We start from the raw sequence: 20,370 nt of genomic DNA on the forward strand, positions 1-20,370 counted from the left end.
TCCTTACTACAATGGGCTTATTATCAATGACAAAGCTCAGGAGAGCCGAGTGGGAGAAATGCATAGGGCCAGGTATGTGGGACGGGGCACAGGCATGCCTCCCTCTCAGTGTGTTCAACATGGAAGCTCTCTGAACTCCTTCGCTTAAGGTTTTCTTGGAGTTTCCACTGGGCACAATTGATTAAATCACTGGCCACCAGGAACTGAATCAATCCACAGTCCCTGTGTCCTCCCTAGAGGTCAGGGATGGGGCTGAAAGTCCCACCTCCCTAATCACATGGTTGGTTCTTTAAGCAACCAGCCCCCATCCTCCAGGAGTCAGCTCATTAGCATAAATTTGAGTTTGGTTGAAGGCGCATTATGAATAACAACAGATGTTCCTCTGATCCCTGGTACTCAGGAAATTCCAAGGGCTTTCAGAGCTCTGTACCGGGAGCTGGGGAGGAAGACCAGGGGTGAAGACCAAATATGGATCCCTTATTATATCAAGACATCACTCACATTATTAAAAGTCCTCTTTTAAATGAGTATATTGCAGTGAGTTTTCAATAACCTTAAATTGTCCTCTGAATTTATGATTATCTCTAGAGCTTTGGGTATATGATCTAGTTATCTAGCCAAATATTTTATGTGCTGTTAAAAAGAAAACCCAGTTGTTACAAACCAAATATCAATTTCAACTCTTATTGAATAAGTCATAAATATCCTAGCAACAAAGACGAATTTGCAGAGTTGCTATTAAATTAGCATTTCAAGTGAATAAATGACTCCCTAAACCTGAGTTAATGTATAGCCCAGCATCTTCAGTGCTAAGCTTATTAGTCAGAGTTGACATTAGAATAAAATGGGAAGTTAGAAACTATTATCATCACAAAGATATGTTTTAAATTTATTTTTCAGTTACAGTTGATATACAAGATTATATCAGTTTTAGGTGTACAATATAGTGGTTAGATATCAATTCATATATCTTATGAATTGATCACCCTGATAAGTCTAGTACCCACCTGGCATCATACATAATTTTTATATATTTTTAAAGATTTTATGTATTATTTTTAGAGAGAAGGGAAGGGAGAGAGAAAGAGAGGGAGAGAAACATTGATGTGTGGTTGCCTTTTGCACGCCCCCAGCTGGAGACCTGGTCTGCAACCCCAGGCATGTGCCCTGACTGGGAGTTGAACTGGTGACCCTTCGGTTCGAGACCGGCACTCAGTCCAGGGCTGAGCCACACCAGCCAGGGCTTGCTTATGTTATCGACTATATCCACTATGCTGTACACTACATTCCATGACTATTTTAATAACCAGCAACTTGTACTTCTTAATCCCTTTCACCTTTCTCGCCCATCCTCCAACCCCCTCCAATCTGGTGACCACCAATTTGTTCTTTTCTACAAAGATATTTTGATGATTCTCTGAGGAACTAGAAAAAGGATTAGGGCGAGCAGAGCTGCCTTGGTGGATATACTTAGTCTTCGCTGCCAAGGCGCTGCGCCAGCTTCTGCACAGAGGCAACAGACAGAAATGGAAGGGTCTCGGCCCAGGGGAAAAGGTTCCCATCTGGAAGGGATTTGTCAGCTATTCCTTAAAGCTTTTTGATGGAGTTGCCAATATTTCCCTTACAGATGTGGGGTAACCAGCTCAGCAATTGCAGGAGGAAGCTATTTGTACAGACTTTTCTCATCTGGAGTGGGAGGACAGGGAGTTAACACATGGAGACCATAGAAGATAAGCCAAAAAAAAAAAGAAACCCAAAAATGAGCCCAGAATTGCAGAGAGAGGGAAAAACACTCTGGACAGAGCAGAGCATATTGCAAAAAACTGCACAGTGTGCTTTCTGTAGAATGTTGTAAAATTTCAACTCACAGACTTAGCGTGGGTTCCTGAGAATAAAAATATGTAACACCAGGGTGTTGAGATCCTAGAGAAAATTTGCCTGTGATGATTACAAACCCAGTTACAATCCCTAACAATTCATATCCACATATTCCACCCTCACCTGCTGTGCTCCATTTCCTAGGGACGGCTGGGGAGGAAGAAGTTTTCCTGCTACCCTCCTAGGTTCTTTGACAGGTCTAGTGGTTAAATTGACATAAAACAGGTTAAAAAAAGAAAAACAAATCTTTAATTTCCTATGTATGGGAGCCCCATAAAAATATGAGACTCAAGGACAAATCAGGCAGTTGAGGCTTATATGCCATCTTGGGCTAAGGGGTAGGGTAGGGGTCTGGGCCTCAAAGGCGGGGAGAATAATTCACAGGACAAGAAGAAGAAGACAGGTTTGGTAATTAGATGGTTGCCGTGACATCCAGATGGGTCATTCCAATAAAAATTATCTCCGGTTCTCTTAGCCAGGCCCCGCTCTAAATCCTTTTAGGCACTTTGTGGTGGGGTGGCATGTTTTGTTCCCTGCAGGACCCTAGGGCAAAATACCACACCCTGGGTGGTTTAAGATGCCTCGCTCCAATCTCTCCCTCTGTCTTCATGTGGATTCTGTTCTGTGTGTCTCTCTGTGTCCACACTTCCCTCTTTGTATAAGGACACCAGTCATAATGAAGTTAGGGTACACCCTGTCCTAGTATATGACCTTATCGTAAATTGCTTATATCTGCAAGACCATATTTCCAAATGAAGTCACATGCACAGTTCCTGGGGGTTAGGGTTTGAATAATTTCTGGGGGGACACAATTCAACCCAGAAAATTACCTGATACCTAGTTTCCTAGTCTGGCTGGATTACCTGAGGCCCCTTAAACACCCACTTTGATTAGCAGCAGGAGCACCTGGGATGGTGTTTGAAATGCACATCCTTAGGCCCCACCCCAGACTTACTGGGTCAGGCACTTGCAGGGGGGAGAGGAGGGAGAATCTGCTTACCAGGCTCTGCAGGTAATTCTGAGGCACAGCACAGCCTGAGACCACTGCCCTGTCTTCCCACTAATCTCTTCATAAACTCTTCCTTGTGGTGACTAATGAGTGGTGTCCTGAATTGGTGCTCCTTGGCTTCAGCTTCAGGCAGTACTGTTCCCCATTGTAGTGTGGGCTTCCCTTTTATCATTCCATCCCATAGTGCATTTATCGCTCTCGTGCGGACCTATTCGCCAATAGATTTGAGTGTGGCAATGGCTCCACTTCAGGATTGTCATTCCCAGGGCCGTGTGCTAGGGAAGGATACAAGTGTGCAGAGAGGTCAGGAGACCCGTGGTCCACCCCCTCGGGGCTAAGCATTCCTTGTTGTGTGACTTTCATCATCTTTCTGCCTTATTTTCCCCATCTGTCTGTAGATCAGACACATTCAAAGCCAGCTGCCCTTCTTAAGGTCAAAATTTTGTTTTAAAGTAAGAGATATGAAAACTCTTGGAAAGGTATAAAGTGTCTCTTGGCAAGGGAAGTTTTATTAATACAATCCTTTTTTTTTTCCCCCCCTCTTGGTAGATATTTTAAGATTCAGAAATGCTTCCTTTTTGGCTCCTTCTCTCTCTCTCTTTACAACGAATTCGTCCTCCTCATCTGGTGGGGGTGTGGCCAGATGTGCTACTGGAATATTCCCCCTGGACACGTTTGCTGCCGTGTGTCTGTGAGTACAGGCGTTCAAGGGACCCGGTTAGGATGTGTATGTGTGTGTCCCTGGTTGGGCTGTTTTATCCCCTTCCGCTCGCCAGCTAGACTGAGCCACTGGCCTTTCTGTCCCTGAATGATGTCTAGCCAATGCTGTGTGCAGGGAAATCACCCTTTACCTTAAACAAGAAATTGCACGTGTTCAAGAGGAAGGCTGGCCACACCCAAGTGTGACTGGGTTTCAGAGTCACTGAGAGATGTATCCTGTCCCGAGAGACTCCTGTTCCTATCCTGCTACCACTGAAGATGAAGTTCTGTTATTCATTCACAAACACCTCCGCAATCTGGCCTGTTGCTTCCTGTTGGCGTCCTGCGTTGCTCCTTAGGGGAAACTGATGGGACTGCTGGCCCATAGCCTGGATTGCTGGATAAGGTGCTTTCCCGAAAACCTCAGTTAAACTGCCCCCCACCAGCCCCGTAGGAGACGTTCATGCATCCAAAGCCACCGTTATAAAAGTGGTACCAATTTCATGGATAAATAAGTTGGTTTAGCTTACATTTTAAAAAATGGTAATGAGGGTTTTTCCCCCTAAGTTTATATATCTGCTATTTATACTCCCCTCTCCTTTTCCCATGGGTATTATTTAGGTTCTTATGGATTTTTAAAGTTCATTATCTAGATAAAGTATATAAGTCCTTAGTCATATCTTCTGATGTTTTCGTGGCTGTTTGTTTGTTTATGATTAGTTTTTACAATTATAATAAGGATTTAGTGGCATCCATTAATATTTTGCTTTGTAATTTTTTTCATTTATTTATTCTCAGCTACTTCTAACCCTTAGACGTGTTAAAAAATTATGTCTCTTCCAGTAGGGACTGTGAGTGTTTCTGTGTTTGCTGGGCTGTTTTCTCTGCGTCTTACTGTGGTATTGGGGTGGCGGTGTCATGGTGTTGGGGTGTTGGGGTGTCGTGGTGTTGGGGTGTCGAGGTGAGGGAAGGCTGGTCCACACATGTGTGTCTTTTCCCTGCAGGTTCCTCACCCTGCTCGGCCTCGCCCTCCCTCTGGCTGGGACTGCGTATGTGGCAGCCAGGGGCTGGGGGTCGGATCACAGGGCGTCCCCCTCGCACGGGGCACATTCGGCCACGTACGGGAGTCTGCCTTTGAGAGAGACAGAGAGGAGTGGACCGAGAAACAGGATCCAGGAGACAGGTGGCCTGCCCCATGGCTCGCTGCCAGCAACCCCGAGCAGAGGAAAAAGTAGGCATTTGAATAAACAAGACCACTCCTGAGAGGTGGCTTAGATGAGTGCAAAACTGGAAAATAATTCCTGCAGCGCTGGCGTCCAGCGAGTGCCCAACAGCTTCCAAGCGCCAGCGTGGAGGTTGGGTCTCTGCTCTTGACAATTCAGTCTTTGTTTACCGTACGTGTGCTAGGGCAAGGTCACCAAAAATGCCGCTTTATTTCTTGGGGACAATTATCCAGGGTGTTTTTGAGCTACTCAAAGAAAGACTAGGTCAGCACAGAGCTTGGGTTTCTCTGTAGTGACCCTCTAAGGAACAATTCCGTGATCACATTGTCTATTTTCAGTGTCGCAAAACTCAGATGACTCACAGAAGCTTCTTGGCATGACCCCAAGGTACATGATTTACAGGTGCACGAAGCCAGGGGAGTGAGTATGCAGCACAGCTGACTCAGGCACGGCAGAGCGTGTCCGAGCCAGAAACAGAGAGCCCGGAGAGGCGTGGTGGGGGCAGGGTCGCAGTGAGTCACACTGGGTTGTGTTTTAGTTAAAAAATCAAGAGCATCATTTTCATTTCCACTTGCCTGGACAGCAAAGCAAAGAGAACACAAACACACACACACACACACACACACGCCCTGAAACAAGAATAGCCTAGCCATGCAAATACCTTCAGAACGGGTGAAGTAATTTTTTGGCAGCGCCCCTGTGGGTCTACGCAACTGTCCTTCCTTTACTCTAACTAGGGGGCCAAAAATAAAACCAAATTTCAATGAATGGACCAGAAGAATATTAATATGTGACAAAGTGGTTTCAGGGAATATGTCCAAGGTGAAAAGCAGAGTCATGATTTTATCAGATTCTGTTTGGATCTTCAGGCAAAAACAAAAACAATAGGGACGCCAGCAAAAAAAAAAAAACCCAACAATAGGAAAAACAACAAAAAACACATTTGTCGTCTGCAGACCAGAAGCCGGCCGCCAGCCCCGGTTCCCTCTGACCCCATCAGGGTGGGGAGGGCTGGATGTTAGGCTCCTGTGCAGAGTTGGTCCCTGTTGCCCTGTATTTTCTACCACGGGCCCTGGTTTGGCCCTCTGGGGACTCAGAAAATAATCTACTTGCTTTCTTGTTTCATGACAGACCCATCAGATTTTGGGGACAGTTTTGATGGCCTCGCTTGAGGCTCAGAACCCTTCAATTATTTCCTATGTGACCAGCTCCATGGCTGCTGTGTAGAAAGTGGCAAAAATAGTGTGAGCTTAGCAGCCCCCATTCAAACCCGCCTTGGTTTCTAACTCTGCCCTTGGTCAGGTTGTTGGACCTCTGGGAACCTCAGCTGCCACCTGTGTAGAATGGGAGCCAGAAAGGGGTTCGTTGAAGGAATTAAATGAGAGAATGTACTTAGCTCATCCTAATTTGTTGTTCTCTTCCTCATTCTCTCCAGTTAAGGTAGGAGGGGGTGTGGGGGGGGTGCTGAGACCTCTTGCCATGCTGACCCCGCTGAGGTGGCCTGACCCCGGGAGGGACCTCCTATAGGCATCTCATTGTCACGTGGACGGGGAGCCTGCAGCCGACAAAACCCACCATTGCTGATCACCAATAGGAGGCTATCCCAGGAGTCCAGCTTTTTAAGGCCAGATCATAGGATTCAGGGCAGACGCACCTGGTATGGTACCAAGAATTCGCCCCTGAAACTTCAGCTTCTTCACCCAAAATGACACTCTGTACAATCAGGAAACTAAGGTTATGGTAGTTTTTTTAACAGCTACATTTAACTGTGGCCCCCATATTGGCGGGGGGGGGGGGGTTCCACGTTCTGTTGCTGTAGCAATTTTTTTTTGTATTTCATACCATGAAAGTAAAATATCACATTCCCGAATGTTTGAAAACAAAACTCGAGATGCAGAGACCCCCTAGACTCCGCATCGTCTTCCCTCCACTTTGACACTCCCCAGCGAGTCGCCCAAGACCACCCAGTCTTCTGGAGGCCTGAAGCCAGGTTGGGTATCTCCCCCTCCTTGTTCTGTGTCTTCCAAACCATTGCCTGGGGTGGTTTCCTCTCCCATGAGCCTGTCTTTTGCCATTTAGATGAGAAAAATGTGAGCGAATGTTTGAGGATGTTTTTGTGAAGGAAGTAGCTGAGGATCTCAGCCCCTGGCGGCCAGGGCTCTTGCTCTGTGTTCATTGCTGACAGTTGAGTGGCTCACGGAGAAAAGAACCGAAAGGGGATGCCAGGGCTTTTAAAGCCCGGTCACAGCCAGCAGTTCTTGAACTTTGGGGAGCATCCTGACCTCCTGGAGGGCTGCCTGTCTCCCCCAAAGATTCTGATTCCGTAGGTCTGGGGTGGGACCTGAGACTGCATTTCTAACTAGGCCCCAGGCAGTGGTCTGAGGACCCCCACTTTGAGAACCGCCTACATGCAGGTTTCATCCGCTCCTCCCTGTGTTCCAGGGCTTTGTGACACGTGCCACTTCCAAGTCTGTGAGTCAGCGCTCAGAGAGGCTGTCTTCCCTGGTGACCATTTTCAGGGGGGTTTACAAGCTGCTGCTAGTTAAGTTGACCCACACGTAGACTCTAGGTGGAAAAAAAAATAACGATAGCAAAACATTCTGTATTTGCTTGCCAAGTTAGGCTTTGGGCCAGCAGTTTGACAAACATTCTCGAGTCCTCACAGAGAACCTTGCCAAGAAGTGTGCTTAGTTGAAAAGTGAGGAAACAGGCCTCACCCAGGGAGGCTCAGAAACTGGGTGGAACTCAGCAGGGCCCTGCCCGGTGTCTCTCCGCTGCAGTCGGTGGCTTCTCGGTGGCTTCCCCCAAGGGGACCAGGGACACGAGGTGTGGGACTGCTCATTGCACTGAAGCTCTGCCCGTTCCTGGTGAGGGGCGAGTCCTCTGAACGAGAGGCTGAGCCGCGTGCCTTCAGCAGGCGCATCTGAGAGTGACTCTGGTGGGAAAACGCCTAGTTATGGCTGCAACCTCCGAATGTGAGGCAAGTCCATTCTCCCACTTAAGAAATTGACTTGGATTTCCAGAGCTTGGTTGTAAGCCAGCTCTCGCTGGTGAATAAGTTCAGTCCCGCAAGGACTTCGGGAGCCCGCCATGTTCAAGGCACCGAGCCCTGTCCGGGAGAAAATATGAGTCTCTTGGAGGCAGCTTGAGCTTTGGAGGCTCCTGTTTCACAATTCTAGCCACTTAATGGGCTCTCAGAATGAGTTACATTACATTGAAAAAATAAAGGGAATAAGTAGAAGGGATTAACTATTCTTAAAGCAATAGGGCTTAATTAAAATAGCGAGCAGAGCAGCTGTGACATTATCCCATTTGTTCTTCACAATAATCCTGTGATTAAAGATCTAATTTGGTCCCCATTATGCAGATGTGGACATTTAAGTACAGAGAAGTTAATTTCACTTAGTGAAGGTCACAGAGCTAATAAGTGACAGCCAGACTCAGAGCCAGGAATGTCTAACTCTAAGGCCCGCAGCCTTAGCTCTGGACCACCTGCCTCTCTGTTTTCATACCTGTTCCTTGACAGGTAGGGATGTTATTTGCAAGTGGTTCATTCTTGGAAGAGGACCAGGGATGCCATTTCTAGCAAATGCTGGCCTCGTGTCTAAGTTACAGCCCCCCCAACCCTTTCTAACACAGGACCGTGGTCAGGCAATAGCATCCTGGGGACTGAACTTGGGCAGTGTATTCTGTGCATGGATGTGTGGGCACCAATCTCAAGTCATGTCTATTAGGCAAAGTCAAGGTCATTGGGGAGGGAGACCAAGTCGAAAAATCCACGTACAGATGAATAGGGGGCGATGGAGAACTGAGTTGGCCGGTCCACGGTCACAGGGAGGGAGCACCCTGTGGCAGCCAGGATCACTGGTGTGTGTGTTGGCTCTTGTTTGTGGGGCAGCGTGTGGGTCGATCTGGCCCTCCAGGTAGGCAATAACGACTTTGCTCTTGCCCAGGGTTTCTAGGAGCCGTGGACCACGCTCTGAAATGCTTTTCTTGGCAGAAGAATGTGCCGGCCATCTGGGCTACCAAGATGCCAGGAAGCTCGTGCTCTGCACTGAACGGCATCCGAGTCTTGAGTCTCCTCTGGATCGTGTCGGGGCACACCGGTCAGATGACAGCGTGGCTGTCTTTGGGTGCGGACAACCGATGAGCTTTAAGGAGTGGTCACGGGAGAGAGCACCTTTTGTGTGAGGGGGTCACGTCGGGCCACAGGAGGGGAGGCCACAGCTTTCCTTCTGTTTCGGAGACATGGCTGTGACCTCCCATCAGTGAGTCTCCCGGCCAGTGTCCAGCGGCTGCTTTACCTCCTCTGAGGTATCAATCAGACACCTGGGTACCAGGTGAATGTGACGCCGGAGTGCTGTGTCTTCATTGTCCAGACAGATGGGTTCCCTCTCATCAGGATCAGTGAAGCCAGAAATGGCATTCTTTTTTTCTTCTGGAAACACAGGCCAGCATAAACGCGTCTTGCGCATGAGTCAAATCAATGCTTCTTGACCTTCTCCCAGTCCCTACGCCCCTGAAGCATTCCCATCAGAGCATACCCAGTGGCCAAATACCTGTGCCGGAACTGGGGCGGGGAAGGGTCGTGTGAGGGACCCCCTGGGAGATCCGTTCCGGTCCACGAGTGGGTGATGCTGCTGTAGCCCCACGGGGCTGAGGCCACTGTGAGAGGCCAGAGGAACATGAAGCCTTAGTTACAATTAGGCACCTCAGTCACCCCTTTTATTTTTGGTCCTTTTAAGGGAATGGCGGGGAGCATAAAACCCTCCCAATACAACTGAAAGTTGAAGGTGTTCCTCTTGCTTTTTCTGAAAAGATAAGTCGCACGGTTTTCTTCTCTTAAAACAAGTAGACACTGCCTTTTCTGTGTGTTACAGACAACGTGCTGGACTGGAAAGACAGAGTGCTGAAAAACCCGCTGTACCTTTGCTCCCGGAGCGGCCCGTTCTACCTGGGCGTTGACACGTTCTTCCTGATCAGGTAACGCGGTGTGTTTCTGCTGCTGTGCTTGCTCCTCTTTGTCTGGGGATGTGTGTACGTGGTGCCCTTCTCACTTTAGAGAGAAAAACTGAACGGCTCACCTCACTCACCTGGCCTTTGCTTCTGTCCGTTTCTGGACAAGCTCCTCTCCTTCAAATGTGCGGTTTATTAAATGAGCTCGGACGGCCCTCTGAAATAAGTCTTTTACAAAAGGTGGTTTTACTTCTCAAAATCATTTATTTCAGTGGTTCTCAAATTCTGGTTTGTAGATGGATGTGAATCCATGGTAAAGTTCTAGTTCTCACCATAGGAAAATGTGAAGGAAAAAAAGAGAAAATGGTATTGTTGTTTCATAAAGCTATGTTTATTTCAATTTACTACTAAGCGGTAAAATTTCTTAGTTGTTTGGCAAATGTCAGGTGCCGTGTGAAGTGCTTCGCAGCATTGCCACACTGAGTCCTCGTGCTCCTGTGCAGTAGGGACCATTGTTAAAATCCCCAGTTTCTGGATGTTAAGAATAGCATAGGAAATGGCGAAGCCAAAGAACTTATATGTACAGCCCATGGACGTGAACTAAGGTGGGAGAATGCTGGGGGGAATGGGGTACTGGGCAGAAGGGGATAAAGGGGAGAAAAAAAATGGGACAACTGTAATAGCATAATCAATAAAATATACTTAAGAAAATAAATAATAAAAATCCTAAGATCTGGCAATGTGGGGCTGGTGTTCTAAAAACAATCCCCATTTTTTAAGTTGAGGTGAAATTCGCGTAACATGAAATTGACTGCTTAAAGCGAACAATTCGGCGGCATTTAGGACGCTCCCAAGTTGTGCAGCCACCACTTCTGTCTGGTTCCAGCCATTTTCCTCACCCCCAAAGGAAGCCTCGTGCCCACGAAGAAGTCACTCCCCAGCTCGCCCTGCTCCCCCACTGCTGGAAGCTTGCTTGCTGTCTCTGCGGGTTTACCCGTTCGGACATTTCATGTAAACAGATTGTGCCACATGTGGCCTGTTGTGCCTGGCTGCTGTCACTTAGGGCGATGTTTTTGACATCCATCTATGTCATAGTCTGTGTCAGAACTTCCTTTCTTTTGTGGCTGAGTAATAGCCCATTGTATGGACAGACCACAAAACCTCCACTTTGAAGAGAAGGAAATTGAGACGGAAGGGCACAGTCCTAGTGGTCCCATGATTGAAACCTAGGCAACCTGACTCCAGAGTTCAGGAGTTCATGTTTTAGTCACTGGGCTGGCCCGCCTCTCCCTCTTGGAGCTGACTGTGCCTTCCTCCTTCACAGGGAGACCTTAGTGGTAGATAGCAGCTCTTCTTATCAGATGCTAAGCATTCATCCAGCCAGCCACGGACTGGTGAATGTCTATTTGCCAGGCATCGTCCTAGGTCCTGAGATTCAGCAGTGGGTAGAACAAACAAGGACCTCCCCTGGTGCTTTCATAAGTGTGTGTGAGTGTGTGTGTGTGTGTGTGCACACGTGCTCATAGGAAACCAGCAATAAGCATAGAAATGAACAAGAAACAAGCTGGTAGTAATAAACGTCAGGGAAGAACTAGACGAGGAGGTAGAATGGGCAGCTGTTTCAATGAGCTTGGGAGGGATTCTTGGTGAAATGGGAGGTTGCTGGATCACTTTAGTTTGGAAGGTGATATGATCTGACATTTTAAAAGAATCACTCTGGCTCCCATGTCAATAGTAGATCTAAAAGGGCAGAGGCGGAAGCAGGAAGATCAATCAGGTGACCTTTGTCAAATTTCAGATGAGAAATGATTAAGGCTTGGACTGGGTGTTGGTGGCTGGGGTTGAGAGAAGGCCATGTTCAAGGTGTGTTTTAGAGGTGAAATTGTTAGAACCTGTTGATGGATTGGATGGGAAATGTGACAAAAGGCAGAGCTGAGGACGACGTCTAGGTTTTGGCTTTGGAGACTGAGTAGGTGGTGATGTTAGTGACTGATGTGGAAGAGAGCAGAGGAGAAGCAGGGTTGGGGGACAGAAGTCCAGCTTTCTGCTTTGGACAAGCTAAGGCTGAGCGACCTTGTAGACTTCCATGCAGAGATGTTGTTAAATAAGCAGTTGCCTCTGTGTGTCTGGAGCTCAGTGGAAATGTCAAAGCTGGAGAGGGAAATTTGGGAGTGCCTGGAATACAGGTGGTTTTAAAGCCACAGGACCGAGTTGGATGCTGGGAGGAGCATGGGATGACAGATCGGAGCTGAATCCTGGGACATCTTGATGTCCCAGCCTTTAGAAGCTGGAAATAAGAGGAGGAGCCCAGAAAGGAGTCTGACAAGGCCTTCCTTGTCCCCTATTTAAAATGACCCGCCCATCACTCTCCTTCATTTTCCCTGATTTGTTTCTTTCTCTTTATCTAATCACTATAGCCGGTTGTCTGTCTGTCTGTCTGTCTGTCTGTCTCTCGTCTGTCTCCACTGGAATGTAAGGCCGGATGTTTTCTGTTTCATGTGCTGCTATCTCCGGTGCCAAGCGCAGTGCCAGGCAGGCAACACTGCTCAGTACAGCCTTGTTGGAATGATTTCTTAATTGTCTTATCTCAAGACTGTGGTGGTTTCTTGGGGCAGAAAAAGTAGGGCGCAGAATAAGCTGAAGCCTGCCCACTAGGGCAACAGCTCATGCTAGGAGGTGGCCAAGGTGACAACAGACAGTAGCCCAGACAGGCAAGGGTCAGAGCCCACCATCGGCGGCAAACCCAGCAGAGATATGGAGCCACTGGCAGCAGACTTTCCAACAGGGCATAGGTGGGTCTAACCCGGAGATGAAGCGTGGCTGCAGGAGACCTAGGGCAGCTGCCCAGGGCAGGGAAGTCTGTCCACAGCCCAGCAAAGACCAGAACTCTGCTCCCTGCAAAGGAGGCTGATACGAACAAGGCAAAAACAAACAAAAACAAAAAACAATAGAAAAATCCCACCCAACACCATATGCTGAATGCGCTTGTGGGCAGAGCTCCAAGGTCTGGGAGGGCGGCTGGCAAGGCCGGCTCAGGATGGCTGAACCACAGCCAAGCTCAAGCTGCAGAATTGCCACTAGGAGGGAAGAATGAAGGACATGAGAGGCCACCGCTCATCCTGGGCCATCAGTGGGAAACTGAGACAACAGAGGAACCATGGGGTCAGCCCCGAGGTATCCAAAACACAGACCCAGGTGAGTGAAATTCCAAATGTCCAAGAAAACTGCAAAGCTACACGCCCCTCACAGCTGAGTCGGTAGGCAGCCTGGGGAGAGCTGTGCCTGCTACCAGAGGGTCTGAGAGTCTCGTGCTTGCACAGTAGCACCAGCATTGCCCGGAAGCTTGTTCGAAATGCAGGTTCTCAGGTGGGCCCAAACCCACCGAATCAGACACCTGGGTGGGTACAAGCCGTCCAGCTGCTGCCACCGCCATGGACTGAGCCCCCGGCGAGGTGAGGACTCGGACCCTGAACCGTGTACCATAGATCCCAGGACCGTCTAAGAAACAAAGAAATACATTTTTTTCTACACCGCTGTTTGCGTTTACTTTTCATTGCCAGTCTCAGTAACTATTTTTTCCTTACAATTTTCATTTTACTACTTTGTAAAGTGCGTATACTCTTTTAAGGGAACTTTGTGTTTGAACAATGGAAACATTGCTAAGAATGATAGCCCGTATATATGGCCACTCTAAGAGCTTACAATTTTCCATCCGGTACGCGTCTCCCCATCGACCTACGGAGCCAGAACCAACGTCAGGCCCATTTCACAGATGAGAGAGTTGGGGTTCAGAGATGAAATAACTTACCCGAGTCCCCCAGCTGGGAAAGTTAGAATCAGAGGTCAAGTGGAATGAGTGTTTCATGGCAAAACTATGTCTTAACCACGATGCCACTGATGGGTTCACACAGGAAAAGCAAAGACATGAAGGGTTAACTGGCGATGTTTTAGAGTCCCTTTCTGCCTCTCTGGTGACTTCTCTATTGCAGGGTTTCACTTTCCCCCCCAGTCTGTTTAGGTCTCTGGCTCTTCTCGGTCCCCTGGAACCACTTAGGTTGCTCAGAGCCTGTGTTCCTGCCAGCCTTTCCTGTGTCCTGTCTTTCTGGACTGGAAGGCTGGACGGCGCATGCCCGCACACAGAGGGAGACCCAGGCCTTGCTTAGCAACCACACTCACTGAGGGAAGCTGGCCATGCTGAAAGGACAGGCTTGCTCAGGCCCCTGGTTCTTTCTTCCTGAACTTCAGAGGAGGCCAGAATGAGAACTAACTTCCTAATTCCACACTGCGGGGTCTCTTTCTTGGATAAATTCTCTCTAAATTCTAGCTGGCAGACAATGAAGACATCCTCCAACCCTCCCTGATCCCTTCCAAGTCCCACCCAACATGCGAGGCCTTTTGTAGAGGAAATGCAGTCATTCCCCAGGGAAACGCCCACAAGGATCCTTTTTATACCGAGGACCGGAAACTCACAAACTCCTTTACCATCACATTAGGACTCAAAGGCCTGACCTCAGTTTCTTTAACTGAACGCTTCTGAATTTGTCATCGGGATGTGCTGGTTGGGAATTCTCACGGGGATCTTGGGCAACCCACGTAACCGTCTTGGAGTCTTAATGTCTGTATTAGGTAGGCAGGATCGGTAATACCGTCCCCTTTACCTAATAGGGCTGTTTATTCACTTATTTGATTATTCACTCAAAAGCCGTTGCAAAGTAGCTGGTAGGGCTCAAGAAGCAAAAACAACCCCAGTGATGGTACTTTGAAAATGACATGGCACTATAGAAATAAATGATTAAAACAATTTTATTGATTGATTATAGAGGAAGAGAGAGAAAGAGAGAGAGATCTTTTTTGTTGTTGTTGTTCTACTTATTCTTGTATGTGCCCTGACTGGGGAAGAAACGAAAGGCCTTGACATTATTTCATTGCCAAGACCAGTGTGGCACTGATTAGTATTCACCAAATATTTCCGGCTCTCCTCCCTCCAGACACTTGGTAACATGAGATTTTCTGGCCCCGTAGTGGTTGGTGGGCCACATCGCTAGGCCCGACCTGGTACTGGCCTCATGCTGAGAGCTTTAAACACGGCCTTCCTGGGCTAGGACAGGTGACTGCTGGTTTGAGGCCCTCCAGAACTCTCTCGTCCTCTGCTGTGATCTCCAGTGAAGTTGGAGACTCCACCATCCTGGGGCCCCGGTGTGGAAGTTGCTGACCCCAAAGTGGATGGCCGTGGGCATAAGCAGGAAAAAGATGATTGTTGTTTTAATGCTTGGAGGAGTTTTGTTATTGCAACATTTATCCTGCCCTGATAGAGACAACCAAATTAATCAACCGATGGATGAGCTGTATCATGGGTAGGTAATTCCTGTGACGACTCTTCTCTCTCTCCCAGTGGCTGGTTAAGTGTGAAGTCGTTTTTAAAGATGCAGCAGTCTTCAGAAAAAGGAATAACTGCTCATATCATACTGAGATACTACTTTAATCGCTTTATACGGTAAGTTTATTTATATAATTTCTCAATTTACTATGGCTGTGTAATAATTTCTGATCTTTAAATTCTCTAACCCTCTTTTGAAATAATTTTTAAAGAAAAATAAATGGAGAGACATCATTTTCTTCCTTAAATATAGTTGGCTTTTACTGGCTTAATGACTTTTGCCAATGGGAGATTCCAGTTTTCATGGTATTTGTCCTAATAAAATTTGAGCTCTTAGACCAGCAAAAACATCCTTATTCCTTAAGCTGATGGGCAGCAGATTCCAATAAATGTACTGTCAGATATTCACGGAATCTACATTCACCAGGAGAATTTGTACGGCTTCTGCAATTGGTAGTAATTGGATCCTGTAAATAAAAGTGTTAACGGTAAGGACGAAGAGAAAATAAGATACAACCGGCAGATGGCTGGCTGATGCTTGGGACAGCGGCCATTCTGCTGGGAAAGAGGCAGGATGATGATCTTTATGAGTGTGTGGTTGGTGGGGGCCGAAGGACAGCAGTGTTGGGACAGAACATGAAATCGGTGGGACAGCAGAGTGGCAGGCATGTAATAGACAGTCTGTGTTTAGAGAGAAATGACCTTCAACTCATGGAACCCAACCCCTCCATTTCTATATTTTCCAAATCAATTTCTTGCTGAGCTAGAGGCCAACTCTCATTCCTCAGGGCCCATGCCCCCCTGTCACACTGTACTGTGGTGACATGGCATCGGAGTGGGGGGGCAGTACTGAAGCCATCTTCTGGGCTAACGGGATGGAGTGGGGAAGTTGCTCATCTGCCGGGCTTGTTTTCTGGCTCCTCACTTACCAGCTGTGTGACTTTGGGTGAGTGTCACAGCCTCCCTGTACTTGAGTTTTCTCATCTTAAAAGTGGAGAGAATAATGACATCACTTCCTTGCACTCTCATGAGGGGTAAGTGGGATAATGGACGTAAAGCACTTAGAAAAGTACGTGACACTCAGTAAGCCTTCAATAAATGTAAGTTATCATTACTACTATTGTTACTGCTATTTACGCCTTTTGACTTTTCCTGTAAATAGGTTAAGAATGAGTGCAAGCTAAGGCAAAGACCTTTATTGGCTTGCTTTTGCCAGGGCCGTGGGCTTTCTTCCAAGCACTGTTCAACCTAGCCCTCATCCTGGGGAGGACAGAACACTCTTCTGTCATTGTATTTGGGGGTGTGGCACTGGATCAAGTAGCCTGCCAGGCCTGAGTCTTCGGGTCGAGAGGGAGTGGCGTTCAGGCCCAGGGTTCACAGTGATAAGATGGGGTGGTTAGGGTTTGCGGTGGGGCTTTCAAGAGCGTGGTGGGTTCTGCCTGGTAAACTTGCTTCAGAGGAAAAATCCTGGAGCTGGGATTGAGGAGCAAGAAGTGTTTCACCAGACAGATCAAGCCACGGTGGCAGGCAGGGAGAGGTCAGAGTGGGAGATGGGGGGTGGTGAGGCATTATGGGGCAAGATGGAGGCAAGGACCCTGGTGAGCACATTGCTGCACCATCTGGGCTGGAGAGCAGGATTTGGAGTGGCGATTGCCAGTGGGAATGGAGAGAGGGCAAGTCAAGGACACTCCCATTCCTGGCCTGAGCAACATGGCAGATGGTGGTGACATTCTTGAGACAGGGAGGTCTGGAAGAGTTCCATATTGGGCCAGGAAGAGAAGGAGTCCAACCTGGGACCATGCTTTTGACAATGGAGGGGACTGTTCCCAACCCATTGTTTTGACTCATCCTCTTCACAGTAAACCCAGTGGAAAAGGAGCCATGTCCTCTGAGGTTTTCACTCATGCTGGCAAACTCTCTGTTACTGTTCAACTACGACTGGTTACTTGCCTGCTTACCTCCAAGAGGAGCGGGAGTAAGATCGTTAGTTCACACCCCCATTCTGTATTCACTGAGGGCCCGCTATGTGCTAGGCGCTGGGCTAAGCCCTGAGGATTTAGCAGTTAATAAATCGCACAGTGCTTTCCATCATGGGGGTTACATTCTGGTGAACAGAGATAGACAATAAAAAAATAAGCCGGCAACATTCAGTTGCAATATGCAAATAAATTTATAACAGGTCAGTGACGATAAAGGGCACAAAGTGATAATTTGGAGAAGGAAATAAGACAGGGTCTTCCTCTGTTAGGGTGGTCAGGGAAGGTGACATTTGTCAAGAAATGTTCTAAGTAAAGAAAATGCTCTGGGGGAAGAAGGGTCCATTTGGGGGGACCAAGGACAAAGGCCCTGAGGAGGGAGCATGCTTGGTGTGTTTGAAGGACCTCAAGGGGCCCGAGGGTGCTGCAGTGGAGAACAGAGGAACGAGGTCAGAGAGGCAGGCTGGGTGGGTGGGCGGCCCCAGTCCTGGAGGGTCTGGGGGCCACCTGAAGGGCTTTCCATTTTATTCCAAGCCAAGAACCTTGGGCGTCTCCTGTATTCCGTAGGGCAAGGGTGTGGTCACATGTACATTCCCTGAGGATCACGTGCCCGAGGACAGACGGCGACCTGGCAGGGGCAGGAGGCAGCGCACCAGAGGGGAGCTACTGCACGTCCTAAAGAAATGCAAAAACCCAACTTCAAGGGGTCAGTCAGCACAGAGATGGTCTCATGGGAAGGGAGGAGAGTAAATGCTCCAGACCCTTAAGACGATGTGATTCTTCCTACCAGGACCCACATTTAAACAATGAGGTTTTTAAAAGATAGGTTGTGACAGAAACGTCTAACTATAACAGACAGTTATTACCTCTCTATGACAGGGCCCCGCCAGCCTCACTTTGCACGGGGCACCTTTGTGAACAGTTTCTTGTGGATTCTTGTGGAGACTTTCCATGTATTTCTACACATTGTGTTTTTTTTAATGTCTAGGATTATGCTATATGCAATACTATATACACTATTTCCACATAGCTCTTTCCACTTCATGGTTTGGCATTGGCATATGCTATTTGCATGCAAGGACCCACCTCCCTGATTTGAAAGGTGGCCCAGGATGGCGCTGTGTGGGTAGACTGTCATGTACATAACCTGGCCCCATTGATGGGCATGGAGGAGATTTCCCAGTGTTTTGCTATTTCAAATAATGATACCACGCTCGTGTGTGTGTATTTGTGCCATTGTGTGAGCATGTTTGCAGGTAAATCCCTACCAGTGTAACTGATGGTTTGAGAGCCCTGCTTCTCACACTTCCACAGCGTGGCCAGTATTGCACAAAGACAGTATTTCGTCTTTGAAAACCTACTCTGACTTTAAGTCTCTGGAAACGTGGAAACACTGAAGCACTTGTATATTTATATGACACTCTCAATGTTTCAAACTGTCTTCTTGTTGATCTCATTTAATTCTCAAAAAAAATCTAAGGAGGCAGAAATCCTTCTTCTTTGAAGAACAGAAGAAATCATCACCTGTGTTTTGCATAGAGAGGAAACACAGAAGTGATATGATTTTTTCAGTTTGAAAAATTTAGACAAAACCAGAACTCACATTTCTTGCTCTTTCCCGATAGCCTCACTCCTGACTCTGGGCCCACCCAGCAGCCTCTGCCCCGTCCCCACAACCCCAGATGCAGAGGCTGCATTTTCACGAGTGCCCCAGGAAGGGCTGTGGATAATGGGTGGGGGGTGCAGACTGTACCACACTTCCTCCTGCGGACGTCTGACCTGAGCTGTGCTTCAGATGGAAGCAGGGGCTAACTCACTCTCTGGGGGAGTGGGGAGGAGACAGACTGTGGGAAGGGAGGCCAGTGGGAGCCACTGCTGGGCACCCTGGCAGAGCCCAGCACCCACGGAGGGTGCAGCACCCAGGGAGGGCCCAGCACCCGGTGGGGCTCAGCACCCAGGGTGGGGTCTGTGGCTGTTGCCTGAGCTGATCTATGGCAGTCCAGTGCCCTTGCTCTCTAACTCTGCTGGGCAATTCTAACCCTGCTCCCTGCATTTCCCTGCCTGCCCGGACACTCCCTAGGAGGGATTTTATCATTGTGGGAAGGACAGGAGGCCCATGGGTATGGGTCCTGAGTGCAGACCAGAGGCTAGGTACTGACCCATGAAGCTGAAGGGACACCGACAGCAGTCCCACCCTTCCTACTGTCAACCCCTCACCCTGGGCCCTGACAGCCCCACTGAGATGATGGAGGTGCTGCTGGGCCGTTTGCTCTGCCCTTAGATGCACTACCCTGGGCTTTTAAATGTGGTTTTTAAAAGAAGTTCTCTGACCACAGCCCGCCCAGAATGGCATGTGCCTCTCTGCCACAGCCTTGCTGGAACGCCTGCCACCCGAACTGTCCTGTAGGTGGCCACCAGACACGGGGCCCCAGAGATCTGCTGCCACACGTTCTAAAGACTTAGTAAGAGAAAAGAGAATGCAAAATTACTCAATAGTTTCTTATATTGGTTATCTGTTGAAATAATAAGATTATGGACTTGTTGGGCTAAATAAAGTACCATATTTTGCCGTGTATAATGCATACTTTTTGGCCCAAATTTTTAAGGGATGTGCATTATACATGGGTAGTAACTAATTCTGTATCTATATAAGTGTTTTTAATTATTTTTTAAAAATATTTTATTTATTTATTTTTAGAGAGGGGAAGGGAGGGAGAAAGAGAGGGAGAGAAACATCAATGTGTGGTTGCCTCTTGAGTGCCCCCTACGTGGGACCCAGCCCACAACCCAGGCATGCGCCCTGACTGGGAATCGAACCAGTGACCCTTTGATTTGCAGGCCAGCACTCAATCCACTGAGCCACACCAGTCAGGGCTTTAATTATTTTATTTATGCTTATGTGTTAAAAGTGTAACTCTAGAAAGCAATAACGATATCTGTATGTAAAATAATGCCCTGGATATATGATAATCATTTTTGTTTCTAAATATAAATAAATAAATAAATAAATAAATAATTGCATTAAAAATTAAAATGAAAGATTTTTTTCCCTGAAAGTTTGGGCCCAAAACGTGGGTGCACATTATACACAGCAAAATACAGTATATCATTAAAATGAATTGTACCTGTTTCTTTTGACTTTTGAAAACGTGGCCACCAGGATACTAGGGGGCAGATATGGCTGGAATTGTATTTCCATCGAACAGCACTGGTCTAGACACCGGATGCCTCATCCATCATCTTCATAGCTGC

General features: G+C 47.8%; 1 protein-coding gene across 1 annotated transcript in view; it reads left to right on the top strand.

The window, feature by feature from the left end:
• LOC112322862 (O-acyltransferase like protein) overlaps nucleotides 1-20,370 on the top strand; it is a 50,681-nt gene that overhangs the window by 19,913 nt on the left and 10,398 nt on the right. Inside the window, exons 5-9 of the mRNA XM_053912251.1 lie at nucleotides 3,437-3,578; nucleotides 4,591-4,817; nucleotides 8,763-8,942; nucleotides 9,690-9,792; nucleotides 15,158-15,259. Coding sequence (XP_053768226.1) covers nucleotides 3,437-3,578; nucleotides 4,591-4,817; nucleotides 8,763-8,942; nucleotides 9,690-9,792; nucleotides 15,158-15,259 — 754 coding nt within the window. The remainder of the gene's footprint in view (nucleotides 1-3,436; nucleotides 3,579-4,590; nucleotides 4,818-8,762; nucleotides 8,943-9,689; nucleotides 9,793-15,157; nucleotides 15,260-20,370) is intronic.

Source organism: Desmodus rotundus, chromosome 10 (genome assembly GCF_022682495.2).
Source record: "Desmodus rotundus isolate HL8 chromosome 10, HLdesRot8A.1, whole genome shotgun sequence".
Lineage (NCBI taxonomy): Eukaryota > Metazoa > Chordata > Mammalia > Chiroptera > Phyllostomidae > Desmodus > Desmodus rotundus.